General features: G+C 41.0%; 1 protein-coding gene across 2 annotated transcripts in view; it reads right to left on the reverse strand.

The window, feature by feature from the left end:
* The window catches only part of FAM214A (family with sequence similarity 214 member A), a 59818-nt gene extending 41488 nt beyond the window's left edge, over positions 1–18330 (reverse strand). The window contains exon 1 of one of the 2 annotated variants that reach the window (XM_042472816.1): positions 16872–18330. In XM_042472816.1, the coding sequence (XP_042328750.1) occupies positions 16872–16887 (16 nt within the window). In that variant the 5' untranslated portion in view covers positions 16888–18330. Of the gene's footprint in view, positions 1–5009; positions 5302–16871 lie in introns of those variants that run through there. The other variant, XM_042472815.1, reaches the window with a different exon arrangement.
* Between the last annotated feature and the right edge of the window lie 3067 nt (positions 18331–21397).

The raw sequence follows: 21397 nt of genomic DNA on the forward strand, positions 1-21397 counted from the left end.
AGTATATGGAACAGCAACAGCTTATAGCTTTTAGCAATAAATTTTACTTCACATATAATGGATACCATTTTACTATGCCACTGTATTTAATGGCACTTGAGCATCCATGGATTTTGGTATCCATGGGGGGTCCTGGAACCAAACCCCAGTGGATACAAAGAGCCCACTGTATTTAATATAAGCTTTCATAGAATTATAGGGTTGGAAGAAACCACAGGGGTCATCCAGTCCAACCCCGTCATGTAGAATACACAAAATACTGGCCATCCAGCCTCTGTTTCAAAACCTCAAAAGAAAGAGACTTCAACATACTCTGAGGCAGCGTATTCCACTGTCAAACAACCCTTACTGTCAGGAAGTTCTTCCTACTGTTTCAAGTGGAATTTCTTTTCCTGTACTTTGAAATCATTACTCCATGTCCTACTCTTTGGAGAAGTAGCAAACAAGCTTGCTCCATCCTCAATATGGCATCCCTTCAAATATTTAAACAGGGCTATCATATCACCTCTTAACCTTCTCTTCCCCAAGCTAAACATAGCCAGCTCCCTAAACCACTCCTCATAGGGCATGGTTTCCAGACCTTTTACCATTCTGGGCATCCTCCTCTGGACACACTCTGGCTTGTCCATCTCCTCTGAGAACAATGAACATTAAAAAAAGAAAAATAATGACCACAGATGATTTACATAACTTGAAAGCAGCCAATGAATACATTGAAAAGTTAAAAGATTTTCTATACCTTGGCTATTAGAATTGAGACTGCAGTCAGGTAGTCAGAAGAACACTAGGACTTCGAAGGGTAACTATGAAAGAACTAGACAAGATTCTGAGGTATAAAGAAATGTCACTGAATACTATAGTCAGGATTGTCCATGGTTTCTAGATATGGTTGTGAAAACTAGACACTGAAGAAAGCTGACAGGAAGAAAATCAACTCGATTGAAATGTGGTGCCGGGGAGGTGTTCCATCAGACACCATGAGCTGCTAAAAAGACAACTAAATGGGTCCAAAGTAAATCAACCCTGAACTCTGCCTAGAGGCCAGGAAGACTAAACTGAGACTGTCATACTTTGGACATATGAGAATACATAACTCCCTAGAAAAGACAATACTTGGTAAGATAGAATGAAGTACGAAAACAAGAAGACATTACAGATGAATGGACTCAATCAAGGAAGCCACAGCTCTGAGTCTGCAAGACCTGAATGGGGTTGTTGACAATAGAGTGACCTGAAAGTCTCTCATTCATAAGGGTGCTATAAGTCAAAGTTGCCTTGATGGCAGTTAACAAGAGAGGGAACACTATTTGCCAATGTATCCATCAACTGTGCTCTTTGACAATGGAGAAGGATGTGAAGAGGCAAAACTGGTTTCTCATCTGGAGTAAGAGCAGTAACCATTGCCCTCACTCTGAATAACTTTCATAGCATCACAAAGATATCATGATATTACATTAATTATATGAACAATGAGAACAACATTAGTCAGGGAAAGCCAAAGCAGGGGGCAGAGCAGAATGATGGCAAACAGACAGCAGTTGCTATACAGCAAATGCTATAAACAGTAAAAAAGGGGAGGGAAGAAGCTTTTCTGGGAACATCTGTGGTCCCCTCAAATCATCCCTTTAATCTCTCTAATGTTGCAAATAGCTTATACCAGGATAAGTTCTATGTACCATATTTTATGATGGATATGGATAAAATGGGAAGAATAAATTAAAGAATAAAACAAACGGATCTAAAAGACAAATCCTATTTAAAAAGGCTAAAGTATTGGTCATATTTAGTACAAGATTAAGGTCAAATAGATGCTGACAGTTTTTCAGATTTTAAAGATTCAAGACCACCTTGTACAATTAATTTGCTGCCCCCAAATATGCCTTTGTGAATCCTCGTCAAGTCCACAAAATGTAATAAACGGACCATGCTACAGCAAAAGTATTAGCAAATCCAAAGATATTCCCAGTATGGTAATTTTCATTTAATTTCTCCTATTATTTATACTGGCCACTAAGGATAAGACAAGTAAATTATTTAAACTATAGAATGTCTTAAGAACTCCATAAAGTTCCTACTTTTAGGAGAATTAGCAATTAGAATGATCATTTAATAGGTGTTAATAGTTTTAAAGAAAGATGATTCCTTGGAAAATGGTGCAATATCCTTCCCAGGAGGTTTTCAAGAGTAGGTCATATAGACATTTGTCCTAGCAGTTTTAGGTAGAGATGTTCTACTGCATAGCAGAGAATACAAAGATATAGCTGTATTAGTCTGTAGAATCAGTATGTAGAGAGATCTTGTAGCACTTTTGAGACTGAAAGACAGAAGTTGGTAGCATAAGACTACAATCTACTTCCTCATGCAGTCTACTTCCTAAATGCACCTGAGAAAGTAGATTGCAGCTCATGCTGGCAACTTCTTTCAGTTGGTCTCAAAGGTGCCACAAAATCTCTCTACATACTAATTCATAGCGGAGAGACCTAAAATATGTGTTCCTTCCAGTTTTGAGAATTAGGTAAGGTTAAATCACATCAGTTGCTCAAACTAAACGTACTAATATATTTCTGGAAAAAGCAAGACCATAGTTTTAATCTACCTTGTAGAAGGCATGGCAAAGGCAAACAAAAACTGGTTTGCCATGAAACTAAGGGAATTTCCCCCCCTACAATGAAAGTGTGCTGGGAACTTCTATTGCCACTTGCCCTACTGTCTGGTTCTGCTGAAAGGGATACATGAGCCCTCCCCAATTTGGCAACCTCCAGATGCATGGGAAAACAGTGTACATCTCCTCCCAGCCACAATGGTAGATGGATGTTCTGGCTGGAGATGGAAAATTTTACTCTCCTGCATCTAAGGGACAGCTGAATGGGGAAGGCTGTACTATGTCATATGTTTTACCTTTCAAATGCCTTCCTCCAAAGAAGAATGAGAAGTTATAGGCTTTATTGTTTGGCCTTAGTGTACAATCATTTATAGTCCACCTTTTTCCATCACAGAACTTGAAATACTACTGTTATGTGGAGTTTTCAGATCATGCACATATACCCTCACCTCAGTGATCAATATATATCGTGATAGATGATATAGGCACAGCTATATCATGATCAGGCACCTTTTGATTAATGTAATCAATGATGCCAGTGAAAGCAATTTGCTTACCTATAAAGAAGGAATCTTCACTTTATCAAAATGATTATTTTGCTTCCTCCCAGAACTTCTCAAGGATCTCATATGCACAGAAAGACACACATCACATACACATTGTTTTTATTTGTTTATATACAACAGACATGGTTTAGGTACAGAAGCTTTTGACAGGACAGCATAACTTCTCAGATGAATCTGGTCCAGCAATTTGGGCACAAATTGATACAAAGAGCCTCAGTTCAAGTAGATTTCATTTCACTTATAATAAAGTTGTAGCTTTTCTAATTCAGAGGAGCAAGTACACGTCACCAGTCACCAAAAGCAACCTGTGTGCTTTCATGAGCGCACTGAAACACTCCAAAGAAATGGTTAGATTTACGTATTGGCCTACAATGAACATGGATACAAGTCATCAAGATTCCCATTGTCTTCTACAGAGATGGAAAGTATAATCAAAGATTTTATGTACATTTAGACTTTCCCAACTTTCCCCACCCTTTTAAAAAAAAGTCAGAAGTCCAAACTTGTGCACCCCTCTCTATTACAATGCCACAACTAAATGTAATGAATATATTTATTTACATAAGCTATCTTGAAAAAAGCTAATCTTTTTTTTTTTAAAGCTAATCTGCAAGCTAATCTTCAACCACCTTTGGCACCACTAGCTGCTACAGTGTTCTTCATTCAAAATTAGTATTTTTCCAGATGTGAAAGAATGTAGTTCAGTGGAAATTTTCTTTCCTGCCCTTCTACCCCCTTCAGAAAGAATGTTGCTATATGTCACAACAAATTGCCCTCTTCCAGGCTATCAGAAAAAAACCGCATATAGAATTAGCACCGACTACCTGGTTATGACTGGAGTCTTGTCTTTCTTGAAAATCTCATCTAACACAGTGTCATCGGTGAAGGATGGTGTGTCCATTTTCAATGTTTCCTTAGATTCCTTTGTTGAGTGCTAGCTTGAAATAAGTACACACCAGTCCTCTGATTACAAGTTATCACTGCTTAAAGGAAATAAACCTGCTTCTCAGGTAGCCCAACTAGTGGGTTCTATTTGTACATTTCCTTGGCCTAATGCAAGAGAATTACAGATTACAAAAGATTGTCAATGTATTTATTAATGCCAGATATACACAAAGAGTACAATAGTATAATAATTCCCTTGTGTTTTGAAAGAACTTACATAACCTATATAAATGGAAAAACACACAAAAGAAAGTCAGCTAAGCCTTCCATTTTCACAAGGAACAATAAAGAAAGCATTCATGTATGCTTAATATTAGCTCTTCTATGGCAACATATATCTAAGATGTGCATTTCATAGTCCCATGTTGGAGGAAAAAATGCCCCCCCCCTGCAAATTTAATATGGTTAGGTTCCTCCCAAAGCCCTTAGATTTATTTATTCATTTTACCAGGTACATCACAAGAATACAGGAAAAACAAACATATAACTATGGAGAATAAAAACTTTAAAGTATGATAGTAAGATTTCAGTAGTGTTAAAAACAATTCCAGTTTAAGTTAGTGGTTCTGGAATACCAATGGGTCTATTTAATAATAAAAACCACCTAATTTTTATGAGCTAACTTTAAAAAAAAAATCCTGACAGCACCTTATTCTCTTAGTTTCCTTTCCTCTCTTTGTTCAGAATCAAGAATTCTTCACAACAGTGAACTCTAAAACTATTATATGAAAAATGCTGTACATGTAAGATTTTCATGCAGACAAAACAAACTGCAGCTTATAGTCAACAGCAAGTCAACTAAAAACGGGGAGGGGGCAAAGAACACACGTTCAGGTTCATAAACAACTTAAAATAACATTTAGGCATCTAGAATCACTTCTTTCGTTTTTACACACCTTCTCTAGGCAGCCCTTTGTTTCCACTGTAAACCATACTGGAATCGTGGTGGAAATGAAGTTGCCTTCTGGCAGCAAAATGGGCTACACTGTCAGTAATTCAGGGGTCCAGATGTCTGCAGCGGCTAACACAGAAATGTTCGGCTTTGGGTACATATTCAGCCTTTCTGTGCAAGACATTTTTTCCACAAAGAAGGCAGAGTAAGAGTGCACATAGCAACAGCACTGGCAGCCCATTGGACAGAAGGCACAGCGGCGGCGCTTCAACCCTTCGCTGCTCACAAGGTCTACTACAGTTTCCTGTCTCTTTGGCAGGAGGATCATGTTTTCTTTTCTCCTCTTGTGAACCCAGCTGTGTTTGGGCAATTTGAGAGGAAAGAAAAGCAGAACAACAAGTAGCAGGGTGCACTAAATGTGGCACTCAGAGTAGCTGCTATTATTAGTATTATTATTACCTTTTAATTTTTTAAAAAAGATATATACAGATTACCAAGAATTTTGGATATATGTTTTTAAAAACTCAAATATACCCAAATATCTACAGATAAGGAACACAGCAGAGGCCCATATGTTCACAACAGCTGGTTCAGGTTGCAGTGTGTGTTATTTAAGACAGTCGTTTAAAAGCCACACACACCGCTGAGAGATAGCATTTGTACATGTAGGTAACATGTTTCAGATGTATGAAGTTAAGACAGCTAAGATTTTTATTTCCACTCAATGTGCAACACAAATTCTGTGGACAAATGTGGATATCTTAGTAACACAAACACGTTTCTCAGAAAGCTGTCCAGTTATATAAAAAATCGTGACTAGTGCAGTAATTGATTTAAAATGGGAGGTATTGTTAGGCCTTAAGCCTTCCTAGTTATTCTCAGTACAGTAGCGTCTCCTAATTCATGGGGATCTGTTCCGGGCTCCTTTGCAAAAATGGCGACTGACGAATATTCGAGTCTCATTGAAAAAAATGGCATGCACACCCATACGCCGCCATTTTGTCCCTCCCCGCCTGTCTCTCCCATGAAGAGCAAGGTCATCAACTCCAAGTCCATGAAAAGGGAGAGGCAACTGTATATACGTATTATATATATAATGTGGAGGCAGTTGCAATTATTTGTTTCCATTGTGCCAGTGACTGGCACTGTATTTGCTTCCACTGGCTGCAAGTGCTGTGTGTGTGTCTGTGTCTGTGTAGTTTGTGTGTGTATAAACTCACCAGGGGACCAACAGCAAATGGCTCAGATGCCAGAATTGGTCCCAGGGAAGACCATTTTGAATAGTATTGATCTGACATATCTTAGCTTTCTCAACTACAGTCAGGTTTGTGATCTCCTAGCCCAATGACCACCTTTTATCCACCCTGTTGGACTCTACGGGTTTAAAAGCTGGTTACCCAGCTCACCCCCTTTACATCTAACTTCTCAGTACAGCAGAACCTCCTTATCTGCAGGCTTGCTATCTGGAGAGTTAAGCAATCGCGGATGACAAGCCCTGTTGTCCCCAATGGCAATGTGTGCACATGATTGCACTAGGGGCAGCGCACATGTCACACCGGCATTAGGGAAAATGGGACTTTAGTTCCTCCATTTTTTGGTATCTGCAGGAGAGTCCGTTCCAGAATGCAACCCCTGCAGATACCAAGGTCTGACTATATGTTGACTACTACTGCCACTCACCAATTCATACCTATTATCCAGTTCTAAAAGCATCACCTATCCCATTTTTATCTTTAAGTTCATTTGCATGTAGTGGTGTTACTGAGTGGGTACGGGAGGAGCAGACACACCAGAGGCACTCCACAGGAGGGATGCTATCTTGCTGGGGTCCTTCTCCCACTTGTGGCTTCTTCATCAGCTTGGCTCTTTCCCTGGGGAAGTAGCCAAAGCAGCAGCAAGAGTGATGGAGGAGCAAATGTGCCTCTTGTGTCTTCATCGCTGGCCTGGCTCTCTCCCAGGTGAGGGAGCCAGGCTGACAAAGAAGCTATGAGGGGCAAGCAGCTGGAGGATGGACAGGCCACTGACACCCTCCCCCCCACAGACCAAGTGTCACCAAGTTTGGCGACACCACTGTTTGCATGTAGTATTCATAACCTGTTCGTCTGAGCATAAATATACTTAGGGTATCAAGTAGCACTTCTGAGACTAATTCAGAAGAAAATATTTCTAGTATAACCTGTGGTAGATTCTCCTAGGTGTACCTGATGGGACTTGGTCTAAAAAAAGAGGGTGGGGGCTACTGAATTCCTGTATATTTTTGCATCCTTTACCTGGTCATTCCTTGCAGACACTGGAAATATCACTAGGGGTTCCTCGCTAACTATTTCAGTGAAATTCATTGATCATTTTAGAGATATATTAAATCAAATTTATTGTTAATGACAGGAGAGCCTGTGTGGTGTTGCAGTTTGTGTGCTGGACAATAATAATAATAATAATAATAATAATAATAATAATAATAATAATAATAATAATAATAATAATAGGATTTATTTATATGCCTCCCAATTACTGGGAATCCGGGCGGCTTACAACAGAGGGGATAATAGACGGTTCCCTGCCCTCAGGCTTACAATCTAAAAAGACACAACACAAAAGGAGAAGGGAATAGTAGTGGGGAGGGGATCAGGTCCAGCATTCTTCTCTCCCTCTGAGGCCTGAACCAAGGCAGATGGACCGGAGGGAGGGCTCTTTTTCTTAATCGAGCCTGATGGCGTTGGGCCTGTCCTTTCACTCCCTCCCAGGCCAGAGGATGACAGTTGGAAGGAGGGAGGGGAGGGCTGTTCCTCTTCAGGCCTGATGGCGTCGGGCCTGTCCTTTCACTCCCTCCCAGGCCAGAAGATGACAGTTGGAAGGAGGGAGGGGAGACTATGACCCCAGGAGATCAGGATTCAAACCCACACTCAGTCAAAGAAAACCACTGGATGATTTTGGGCAAGTCACACTCTTTCATGCTTATAAGAAGGCAATGGCAACCTCCCTTTGAAGAAATATTGCTGTCATAGGGTAACATTAGGGTCTCATGAAACGAACTGAAAATGGCACACCAAGAACAATTCCTAGTGACAAATTATTCATGTGTTAGTCTTTCAGCATAAACTCCTTTTTAACATTTTTTTTTGGCTGTCCTCCTTCAGTTAACCTTGTCTTATCTCTTACTGTAAGTTGACTATCTATGGCGGTGACAATAATGTCATTAAGATGTGTATATAGTGGGTGCGTGTAATGCAGATTCCAGCATATGCTGGAAGCTGTGCCGGAAGTGTGGGAGGCGCACACTGGAAGGAAACAATGGTGCGTGCTCCCGTGGCATGTGCCCCACATGCCACCGCTGTGCCTCCACAGGCACAAGCCCCATTCATTTGAATGGGGCTTGAGCATCCGTGTTTTTTCCTTTACACGGGGGGATCCGGATCGTAAGGGAAGGGTGGACTGCACTAGCTTATTCAGCTTTTATACACTTAATGTGCAGGAAGGCAAAGTTTAAGCTGAAAATGAGCTTACTCTACAGAAAATGATTGCCTTAGGGGATTTTACTAGTAGTATCCATTTTAATAGCTGTGATGGTGAATTTGGCCTAGGATCAAGAAATGAAGCAGGACAGTGACTTAATAAAGGTTTTGAGACTAACCGTTTGTTGCAAACACATTCTTCAGCAACCTAATAGACAACTATGAATGTGTATGTCACAAGACCAACAATACAGAAATCAAACAGACTGCATAATTACAAGCAAAAGATAGAGAAACTCCATTTTGTCTGCAAAAACAAGACCAGAAGCAGATTGTGGCATGGACTATGAACTGCTAATAGCAAAAAATTGAGTAAAGCTAATCAATCTAAAAAACATCCCTAAAGAATGTAATGACTCTGTAAAGAAACGATTTTCATCACTACTAAGTCTAATCAACCAGAAGAACTCTGGACCAAACCCAGGAATATTAAAAGGGAATAATAACACCTTCCTCCCAGACAAACCCTGATACACAAAATCACTACCATCCTGACAGACCCATACTTTCCTAACTAGTAGAATTTGGCAATGTTACCTTTTTGGATTGCATTTCCCAAAGCCACCTAGCCAACTTTAGTAAAGATATCAGCCGTTCACCATGAATGATTAACCACTTCTCAGGCTACATGAGACATAATTCTATTCATTTTAATGAAATACTACTCTCTCTATACAAATACCAAGCATACCAAATTCTTTGTAGCTATCTGTAATAATCATCCAAGAGCTTGGTCAGGCACTTCATTTAGTGCTTTCCTCCTTCAGTGCACCTCAGTCACCAGCCTTTGCTATGTTCTCCTCTACTACTGTTGGCCTCTTTGGCTATTACATATCTGTGTAGTTGACCTTTGGTCTTCAAAATCAGTATAACCCACATGTCATATTGTTATGTCTTTAATAGAACTCAATAAAAACAGTTCTTCTGTTTTAGGGTGCACTGTGTCAAATTATTAAATGTTTATTAGTTTTCTTGTATATTATCATGCTTACCTCTCCAATTGGTTCCAATCAAGGTATTTTCTCTGAAGATGCCTGCCACAGATGCTGCTGAAATGTCAGAAACAAACTCTTCTAGATATAGCCCGAAAAATCCACAAAAAACAATCAAGGTATTGTCTACCTGTGGATTACTCCATTTTGTTTGGATTCACTATTATTTTGCCCTTTTCATAAGAGCAATGTTTCAGGGATGCTCTGTATGAGACACATCCTTCCAATCTTTCTACTATTCAGTTAAGATTATATAACAGAAAACAATTTTGAGATCACTTTGGAACAGCAGATTTATAAATCCAGGAGACTTAGACAGTATTGCTATCTTTTTGTAGCAAATACAAAACTGGTTTATAATGTTATTGTTCCATGCCTCCAAGTTATTTCTGACTTATGGCAATCCTACAACAGACCTATCACATGGTTTTCTGCAGCTGAGAGTATGTGACTTGCCCATGGGTATGCATGGCTGATTAGGGAATCAAATCCTGATCTCCAGAATAGTAGTCCATCACTCAAACCACTACACCACTCCAGTGATAAAACATTGGGGAATACAGATGGGCAGAAAGGGAAGGCAAGATGCCGCCCCTTTCTGCCCTGGATAGAAGCCGCAGCAGACAAATGTTGCGGCCTCCGTGAGGACTAAAAAGAACTGGCCCCCAGCAGGTTCTTATTGCACCCACCAAACACCACTGGCATGGCCTCATGCGCAACAATGATGTCCACACGGTGCTGTTTGGATGCTGCAATACGGGCATCATTTTTTCCCCCCCCCCCCATGGACGGTGGCAAGCAATTATGGCACCCGCAGCGTGCAGTAGGGCTTGGGAGCGTGCAGATGCTCCGCTCTCCCAAGCACTAAATCAGTCCCAGGTCAGCGCTTTGCGCCAGTCTGTACCACGTCATAGATTAAAATGGTTTAAAGACTAGGGACATGTCTAAAATTCATTTTAGAACAGACTTTGATCCTAGCACTATTTTTTCATATGTTAAATACTACATTTAAATAACTGAGAAGTATACAACTTTATTAATTATAAGAACTGTATCCTTAGGCTGTGCCTAAGTTCTATCAATTGAAAAACAAATAACTTCCAATAAGTTAACTGTTATTTGATTCCTTGTTAGTATACTATCAACAGAATACATTTATAGAAAATGAGTATCAGGTAGATTCTTAAAAATGTGAACTGCCTGGGGATAAAAGCTATGGGGGTTATTTGAAAACAAACTAGGTTTCTCCGCATTTTTCCTGGCTTTTTGTATCTATCTCACAACTTATCAGTAAGGAGCTTGGCTTGGAGGCTGTGGGGGAGTGGGGTGACTCACACCTGAATTGTATGTGTTTTTGGTTAACTCAGCAATCTCATGCCTAATGTCTACTGAGAAGATAACAGAAGAATAAGTGTGTGAATGTATTTTAACACCTAAGGAAAGGCAGCTTATCCTCAGTAATTACCTTCCTTAGGCAAGCGCGAGAAAGGAAAGCCAGAAATTGGTGGAATAACCAATTCCTGGATACATAAATACCTACAGGGGTCTAAAAATATTCCAAATTCTAAGGCATGAGTACAGGATGGAAAAAATGCAGGCATTCAGACCCCAATGAGTTTTCATCAGCCTTGTTAACATCCACTACACATCTCTTAGGGGATTAAAACTTAAAATGGTACTGATGGTTATGGACTGCAATTCCCATTAGCCCTATTTGCCATAGTCAGTGGTGAAGAATCAGGAGAGCTGCAGTTCAACAATACCTGAAAAGGGACACATGTTATACATGTTTTTTATCCTTGGTTGTAATATCCCATGGGATTTTTCGAGAGCAGGGTAGAATCCATCCATTGCAGATTTATTTATTTAGAGGATTTATACACAACTTTTCAGCTACAAAGGCTCTTAGAGCAGCTTACAAATAGCAAATTTGCAGGGATATTTGAAAGATTTTTGGGGACCCCCATGGAACTGAGATAGAACTTAAGTCATGGAATGCCCTGCCAAAACTGTTCAAATATTAAAAGCAAGGATTTGAATTAAGAGGCCTGTACATTCATTAGACCATATACATTTTACCTATTTAGTAAATAAACTGCAAAAGACTTAAAACAGAAAAAAAGACTTAAAAACAGCTTGGGACCAAACTCACCCAAGAAAGCTCATGGTTGAGAAATCTCATGCATACAATTTGAGATGCCTACACCTCTCCAGGAAATACTTCTATCAGTCCCTAAAAGTCCTGACCCATTATGCACACCAACATACCCCCCCTCCAATATTGGATTGATTATAGGTAGCCCAAAGACAAATCACTTCTATACCAAACTCTTTATTTTCATGGCCAAATTATTCCTAGACTTCACTATTTCTTTAAGAGTTCTAAGTATTGAAAAATGAGTCAATTACCTGCAGAAAGGCACGGATTTGTCCTGCTTGAGTCACCTAACTTGTTCCCTATACAGATTGCTGTGCATCTGGAACAGACAAATTAATGCACTATTCTTCAGATTCATATTAAGAATCAGTTGTGATTTCAAACAAAAACAAAAACAAAATAAAACAGCAGAACTCAAGGAACTTATGTCTAAAATGGCTGCCATATATAAGCAAAACTGCTTTAATATCATACACGAAAAGGTAACCAGAGATGTCTGAAACACACTGCTGCTTTGCATCTTAATATCTGAACATACTTGATCACTGGATTTTGAACATCTATTTGAATCTGACATCTTTTCTCCCACCCTACATAACAAACTGCCCTCTAAGGCTGTCCTCATTTTACAAAATTTGATATTACTTTTCAATTTCAAAAAGTCCAGTAGTTTATGAAACACAGGAAGACATTCTGATTTTCAGAACTTGAAATCTTAGAGATATTGTTATTATTTATAATGTAATGAAAAATAGATGCTCTATGACACACCAGCTATGCTATGAATTTAAGAGTATGAATTTGGAATGAATAGGCATCTTGCATTATAAGGCATCATGATGGCATCACCAGCTTGTTGACACCGCTATGGGTTTTGAAATTCATGTACAAATGTAAGACAGCATATGTTATTAAAATCAAACACACAAATGTTGGGTGACTGTGTAAGGTCCCAACTGCCAATATAATATGCACAGAGTATTTTAACAGTATTTGGCAACAGAATGTAAGGAGACAAAAACAGCATGCATATATCACTGAATTACAGAGTCACAGTGTCCTCACAGAGCAGCCAAGGGCAAAACCAGCCAGAAATTATGAAAAGGCTTAACAGCAGAATAGTTTTCATTTGATGTGAGAACGAACTATCCATCACTGAAATAAGAGTTTTAAGTAAGCAATGTTGTTTGCAGAAGGGTCTCCAAATAGAGCAGAAAATGAAAGCCCAATGTGGGCCAGTCCTTTGTCAATGTGCTTTGATCAAAGTGGCAGGCTGGGTGTCAGTAGTAGTAAACTACACTTTACACCTTCCTCCACCTACTTAGAACAAAGGTGATCCCCATAAAGGTTTGGATATGGAGTTAATAGTGTCAAATCTCTACTGTATGAATTAAATATGTTGCGATGAATAATATAATATATTACTTTGTGCTTTAATTCTTTTGTGCTGCTGCTTCCAAATGTTTTAATCCAGACTGTCTACTTTCCATCCAAGATTCTTTATCATAAATAACAGAGCGGGTTAAAAAGAATTACATAGCGAAATACCTTCAGAAAATCCTCTTCTAGGTATAAATAAAATTTCCAATTTCTTTCTGTGTCTATTTCCCCTTTAGATTAAGGCTAGATTCCCAAAGCATCATCTAAACTAGTTCATCAGTAACACAATCACCTGAACATCCTTCTTTTAAAATTCCAAACCAGCACATTGCTTATAAAAGCAATCAGGAACACAATCACAGATCTTTCTTTTACAAGTAGTTTCTGGAACATAATAGCCAGAAAAACAGCTTCCCTGATACAACAGGAAGTAGCATCCCTCCAATTTATTGCCTCTTCCCTGCCTTTACCTGAGGCATCTATAACTAGAAGCACAGGCATTTTCAGAACAGCTGCCACCAGCTTGCTAAACAGGATGTAAGATCACCTGCAGCTCATATGCCTAGTTTATTATTCATTATCCCAAACTGGATTGAACACCTCTACCTGCAAAAGATGAGCAACACGTTATTTTGTATGTCTACACAGAGGTAAGCCTCACTATGACTTCCTCCCTGGTAGGACTATTATATAAGACTATTGAATAGGTTCATATAAGTTACTGAACATTAACAAAATGCCCTTTTAAGACGCAGTGGGGCCCCTTTCATTATCCAAATGTTGTGGACTTCTACTCCCAAAAGCCGAACTTGGCATAGCCAATATCAAAGGATTATGGGGGCTGAAATCTAAAATGTCTAAAGAGCCAAATTTCTGCGTGTTTGTGCGCGCACACACGCAAGCACTCTTACACCTCCAAGTCATCTTTCAACTTATGGAGACTACATGAACTTCATAGCATTTTCTTAGACAAGGAAACCGCCTTAATACTAGAAGTAGTCTCCATATTTACTGTGGAAAGTCTGAAATGAACGCATGTATAACCCATAACTCCCAGTCCCACATTTCCAGTTATGCTTCTTTTCAATTATAATATAAAAAGACACAGTAAATATATTGTGGACATTTTGGGACTTATCTTTTGGGAATATTGTAGTGCAATATAATACATCTCTGCTCATAACTAAGGTCTATGCTGTTCAGTGAAATTTACTACAATGTGTGTGTATGTGGGTGCACACCTGTCAAATCAACTGAAATTAATGGGATCTAGGTCCAAAACACACTGCAGAAATAATCCTGTTTGAGACCACTTTAACTGCCCTGGCTCAATGCTAGGGAATTCTGGGAATTGTAGTTTTGTGAGACATTGAGCCTTCTCAGCCAGAGAGGTCTGGTGCCACAATAAACTACAATTCCCATGATTCCTTAGCATTTTAAATAATTAGGCAGTGGCTGGATTTATAAAATATGCTACAAATAACTACTGTTGGAAAAGACAAACACTCAAACTAACCTAGAAAGATAATAGCACACTAACACACACACACAAGAAGAATTCTCCTTTACAGCAAAATGCTGTTAGTCCAATATTTAACAGACTATACAGCAGTTTAGAAGCACTGCTCATCCTGTGTCCTTCACTATTAATTTACAACTAATGGAAGCAGGTGATGGCACTGTTTGACTGCTTACTTTGTGGTGCAGCTGCTGCACTGAAAGCAACATATGTAAAGGTCTGCATGACTTCTGCCTTCATAAGCATATCTGTAGGCTAGATGTGGCATTTAGGCCACCCTTTAACCCACTGGTTAACATAAATATAAACAGTTAACTAGATACATTGTTGATCAACACAAACGCTCCTGTTTGCTTTCAGAACTGCAACTGGTATTTAAAGTTCTAACTTCTCCTTGTTGCTGAAAAATATAAAATAATTTACATTTTACTACAGTTAAAACTTTCTAAAGCTTCTAGAGGCATTATAAACTGATTGTACCAAAGGTTAGATTTCCAAAATAGGTCTCAATCCATAGTTTCCTTACTCCTCTTTTCATTATATTGGCCGACTACAGCATGTGATCATAAAATGGCATTGTCTTTCTCATGGCACATCAGCTGTGAGTTACCAAAGTCCTGAACATGCATCATCAAATACATGACAACGGTTACGAATACTGTCTCTGTTGTTGTTGTTGTTGTTTGAATCTCAGTATATTTGGTCATCTGTATTTCATTATGGGGAATTCAGACTGCAAATATTAAGGGACACCCATTAGGAAGCAAATCATACACAACATTGTAGGGTTTATTTCTAAATAAACATGTTTAAGATATTGTTGCGCTGAAACCAAACAAGTATTCTGCAAATATTCAACAAAATCACAGAACTCTTTAAGGTTTCAAGCATCTTTAAAACTGTATGAAGCATATTCTATTGTCCCTGCAAGCATTCAAGTTACACATGGTTGAATAAAATGCTTGTATTAACAAGCAATCAGCGAGTCCTAAGGATACACGAAACCAAAGTACTTACTATTTGTTCTTCCTGCTTTTAAACATCCTAATCTGGACTATGAAGAGTACTATATCTGGAATTATTCATACAACAGACTGTGTGTTTCAGGTGACAGAAATAAAACAGTGAAGGGTGAGTAGTTTGAGATTACTTACTGCTGCAATGGGAGACATTGTGAAATTTAGGCCCTTGTTCTACCTGTTCTTACTCACAAATAATTCCCAATGAATGTAAGAGGACTTCCAAATGGACATATATAGAAGTTCAGAGTACATATGGACATGACTTGACATTTAATTGACTATATAGTGATTCTACAGTGAAATACATTTCTAGCAAAAACATCACAAAGCCATAATCTATGCTACTTAAATTTAGCAGTCAGAACTGACTCACCCCTAGTCAAGTCAGCAACTTTTACAATAGGGACACACAGGTTCCGAATTAGTAAAACCCTACTACTGTTTGGCCCCCTGATTTTATCCACTCGCCACAAACACAATTAAGAGGTAGGGCTGATAAAGAAAGAAGTGCTTGTGGGAATTTAAACAGAACAAGAATTAGCTGCTTTGCATGAGTTTCGAGGTTGTTCCTTTATCAGCGTTTCTATCGCCCACAAAACAGATTGCAGTGCTAACACTCATCCCCAATGGTAATCCGGGACTGAGTTTTTGAAATGTTGCAATTGTACGACAATACCTGAAGCAAAAAGCTGCTTGATAGCTAAAATACTATCACCCAAAGCAAAGGGTGTTTTTCAAACGTAATTTCCATCTCCCAACTTACCATTGATTAAGAAAATCCAATCAGTTTATGCAACACAAACACACACACTGTCAATGCTCCACTTATCAACTCCACATATTCCTTCTTCACAGCAGAGTTCAACCTTGTATTTTTCCTTGTCAGAATCAGGAGCCGCCTGCATCCCTTCTCAATAACATGACCCCAGGAACACAAACCCACAAAATTCCCCAAAGGGGCAAATTCAAGGTTATAGCCGCGTCCGACTGTAGGATCAGTAGTAGAGAGACCTTGTAGCACCTTTGAAACTAAGAGACAGAAAGAAATTGGTTTTGTGGACTTCGATCTACTTCCTCAGATGCATTTTACGTGACGCTCCACTTCTCAACTCCAGGCATCCCTTCTTCGCAACTCCACATTTTTCCTTGTCAGGATTAGGAACCATCTGCATCTGCATCCCTTCTCAATAGCATGACCCAGGAACATAACACCCTTTGCCCTGGAACCAAACCAGCAACATTCACAAATAGGGGTAGGAAAAAATGTTTATTAAACCATTTACCTCGGTCAGGCTTCATTTTGAGTCTAATCTTTGTTGTTGTTTTTCTCTCAAGGCTGGATCAAGAAGGATGCCTTTAAGAAGGTTGCAGTGGTGTTGATGTTGTCTCCAGCTATTTCTCTCTCTCTGTTGTTGTTGTTGTTGTTGTTAATGGAATAATAAAAACAAAAACCCAAGCCTTATCCTTAACAGCTTACAAGAAGCTGTAGCAGCTAGGCCTCCTCCTGGCACTCATGATGGAAACAGCAGCAACCTGCTGGGGAAAAGGCTAAACACAGCCAGCCTCTCTCTCTCTGTGTGTGTCTCTCTCTCTCTCTCCAACTTGCCAGTGGCTCTGTCCTTCCTTGACACAGAGTCTGGACAGGTCTATTTATAACCTGCCAGGGCAAAAGCTTAGGCAACCAAAGCTGAACCCTAACCCCCACCCAGACACACACACACACACACACAACCACACTCAACACACAACACAACCCAAAGGCTCTGAATCACCACAGAGCCTGGGGGCAATAATAATGTCAAGCCAGGCTGGCCTCCATGGCTGTTTTACCTGTTCGACCAAACCAGCCAAGAGGAAGGAAGGAAGGAAGAAAATAAAGGGAGGAAGGCAAGAAGGAGGGTTCAGCTTGCCTTTCCCACCTCCTCCTTCTCCCCCAAAGTCCCTGCCTCCCTCTTGGCTAAATAAAAACACTCTGGCAACCCTCCTCTTCCTCCTTGAAGGGGGTGGCCATCCTCACAAAACAGGATAAAAACACAAGAGAGAGTGTCTCTCTCTCTCTCTTGCAAACAAACACACACACAACGCAATGCACCCTTTCCCTCTGTTGCCCCTTCTCTCCTTCCTTCCTCCCTCCCTTCAAAGCCAAGCCAGCCCTCCCCAAAGCCTTCCTCTGCCCTATGAACGAAGGCGGCCTTGGAGGCGAGGGCAGAACCCACGTCTGAACCAATTCCCTTCCTTGCCCTGGTTTCACTGGGAGTCTCCTCACCTGACACAACCCCAGGAGAGAGAGAGAGAGAGAGGGAAGGAGAGAAAGGAGGAGAGGAAAGAAGAAGGGAAGGGGGAGGAAAAGGAGGGCAGCTGGGGGGCACCCTCTCAGGGCCTCATGCCAAGCCCTCTCCTTCCCTCAGGTGCCTCCTCCTCCTCTCAGCCCCATCTCCCTCTTCACGCAGCCAGGCTTCCCTTCCCTACTTAGCTTGGGCCCGACCTCATCTCTCCCTTCCCCTCGCTGCTCCTGGGACAGACACGCGTGCGCGCATTCACACGCACTCGTTCCCTTCAGAGGGAAGAGCAGGAGGAGCTGCTGCTGTTGTTGTCTGTCCTCTTCACACGACGCCTAAACCCGCCTCGCTGACTCCAAACCCGCAGCTCCTTCCCCGCCAAGAGGCTGCGGAGCGTCGCTGGCCATGGCGCCCTCCTCCCTCTGTCCCTCCCCTCTTCTGCTGACTAACTGCCCTCCTCCTCCTCCTCCTCCTCCTCCTCCTCCTCCTCCTCCTCGTGACACGTGTCTTCCTCCAGCCAAGCGGGTCGCACGCATCCCCAGCACATTCACACGAGACGCCCTGCAGCGCCCAAAGCCATGCTTCTAACGCCCAAGGTCTCCTCTCTCCGCCCCATCCTTCCTCCTCCTCAGTCGAAGCCCTTCTGGCTCTGTTTGGCCCGGGCGAGAAGAAAAACACTGTCACGTGACGACGACGCAGCCAATCGCTGCCTCCCTTTTCCTTCTCCTTGCTTCTCCCTCCCTCCTCCTAAATCCGGCGAGGAACTCCGTTGCTATAGCAACGCAAGCCCAAGGAAAAGTTGGGCCCTGTTTAGGAGTAGTTGCATAAACACACACAGACAGGCCTCGCTTGCAGCGCCTTCCGGGCGGATTAGGGCTGCGTCGTCCACACTGCAGAAATAATCCGCTTTGTTGCCACTGCTTTAACTGCCCCTGGCTCAAGGCTATGGGATTCTGGGAGTTGGAGTCTGTTGTGGGGCCCAGAGCGGAGCTCCCAGAAAGGAGTTAAAGTGGTGCCGAACTGGGTTAATTCTTCAGTGTGGACGCAGCCTGATAGGAAGAACCCCAAAATAATGTTACTCTGTGGGACCAGTATGTACAGAAAAGCCTTGCAGCATCTGCTTAGAGATTAACTGAAAGGGAAAAGTTGGCAGCAGGAGCTTTCCCAGGCTTCAGTCTACCTCCTCAGATGCATTTGGGCCAACTAAAGAAAGAAGTTGGCAGCAGGAGCTTTCCTAGGCTTCAGTCTACTTCCTCAGAAGCAATTGAACTAAAGGTGCTACAGGATCTCTACATTGTGAAATAAAGAAGCTGGAAGCATGAGACTTCATAGACTTAAGATCCAAAACACACCACAGAAATAATCCAGTGTGATTCTGTAAAGATGCCAGGCACAGATGCGGGCGAAACATCAGGAATACACTTTTCTAGAACAATTGGCCACACAGCTCAAAAAACCCACAAGAAGCTATGGGTGCCAGCCATGAAAGCCTTCGACTTCACAATCTACTTTGAGACCGCTTTAACTGCCCTGGCTCAGTGCTAGGGACTCCAGGGAATTGTAGTTTATTGTGGCACCAGAGCTCTCTGAAAGCGAAGGCTAAATGTCTTACAAATCTACAGTTCCCAGAATTCCCTAGCATTGAGCCAGGGCAGTTAAAGCAATCTCAAACTGGATTATTTCTGCAGTGTGTTTGCACTGTAAGTCTATGCAAGTTCATGCTGCCAACTTCTTTCAGTTAGTCGCAAAGTTGCTACAAGACTTCTCTCTAAATACTACTTACTTCTGTAACCCTGCAAATGCCAATAATTTTAAAATAGGAAGCTGGGAGTGAAAACAACTACAGAAGGCTGGCTCTCTTATTTGCTATTAATGCCTCTCTTCTTCAGCTCCTCCAGCTCCTCCGTGACATTCTAATAACCTTACACAATGTATACTTGAACTATGGACAATGGGCCATAGTTCAGCATAGAACACACAAGTTGAAGAACTTGCAACAACAACAAAAATCACAGCACAGATTGCCTCTGTTCGCGATTCTAGGCTTCTGCGAGTTTCTTCCAGAATAGTTGGTTTTATTGCCCTCCAACATTCCCCACCTTTTCCACCATCCCAACAACAGGGCCACATTTGGTGGCCATGCTGAGAACATTAAATTGTCGCATGAGCTGTTTTTAGGGCATTAATCCCCCCCCATTTTCCCCCCAAATATTTTCTGCTTCTGCAAATAATTAGGCTTCTCCTATATCTGCTGACATCTTTCTTGTCTGTGGATGCTGCTGTATTAGTAGCATAAGGATTCACACTCAGATAATGAGGTTGTAATATTGCATTGCTTAAAGAAGGTACCAGGTTTGTTCCTGGCACCTCCAATTAATTCTGTATTGCCCAGTCTGGGTGACCTCCAGATACACTGGTTGGCAGGTTGGGCTAAAAGTCCCATAGTTTTCATCTAGCACAGTAATTAGTTGTAATGGTTTGGAAATATAGAACGTATAAACTATCAAACGTAGAGAGCATCAAGGGAGGGGAAGGCTAATTGTGAATCTGATTTCTAAGAGAAGGGCTAGGAGAGGCCCCTCTGGGCCTGAAAACTTGGAAAGCCTGTGTTGGATTAAAGTGAATCAGGCTGTATAGATCAATGGTTTGAGTTTAAGAACCCTTTTTCTGTTTACCGAAGAACTTGCCCCCAATTTAACTGGAATATATTTTAGGTGAGAAATGCATTAAAAGTTAGTACAGATGTTTGGATGGACTGTTTAGATCACAGTTCAGCTTTCAGTCTATGGTGGTTGTGCAAGGCTATTAGGTCTGTTTGTTCAAATGGGACAGGTTAATGATCATACTCATTGGGTAACAGAAAATAAGCAGTGCTATCAGGTGTCCACAGATTTTGGCTGACCCACATTTGTGTTTGCTCTAACCCCTTTCCTACCCAAGGTGTACAGTCTTCCCTTTGATGACATGCTGATTTGCAAAAAAAATAGTCATAAGACAGCAGAGAGCAAATTCTAGCCTCACCTGCCCTCCCACAAAACTTAGACCGGAGGCAGGGGATACTCATTGTCCCAGGACTTCCAGGACTGTGAGAGCAAATAGTCCTCCTAACTGGGTCTTCTTTATGTTCACCTTCACACTCAGCAGAGAGCAATTGTGGTGAGCAAATGTCTAGACACTGATGAATCTGTTAAGGATTCCTCCTTCTTTCCTAATCTGTTGATTTAACAAAGAACAGGATTGTTAGTTTCTGTTAAACTTCACTTCTGTGGGCTCTTCCCTTGTGTAAATGCTTTGGAAGGCAAGTTAATGCTTTGGAAGGCATGTTCTTGTTCATCTTTTAAGTCTCTGTTTTTGTTCTAAAATGACAACACACTGTTCACAGTATGTGTGTATGTGTAACATTTTCAAAATGTTAGCTTATCTATATCTTTCATTATTCCCACAGTGCTTTGAGATAGGTTATGATACATCCCATTTAATAACTGAATAACCCAGACTGGGAGAATCCTCTTCGGCCTAGTTTCATGAAG

Source organism: Sceloporus undulatus, chromosome 6, assembly GCF_019175285.1.
Source record: "Sceloporus undulatus isolate JIND9_A2432 ecotype Alabama chromosome 6, SceUnd_v1.1, whole genome shotgun sequence".
Classification (NCBI taxonomy): domain Eukaryota; kingdom Metazoa; phylum Chordata; class Lepidosauria; order Squamata; family Phrynosomatidae; genus Sceloporus; species Sceloporus undulatus.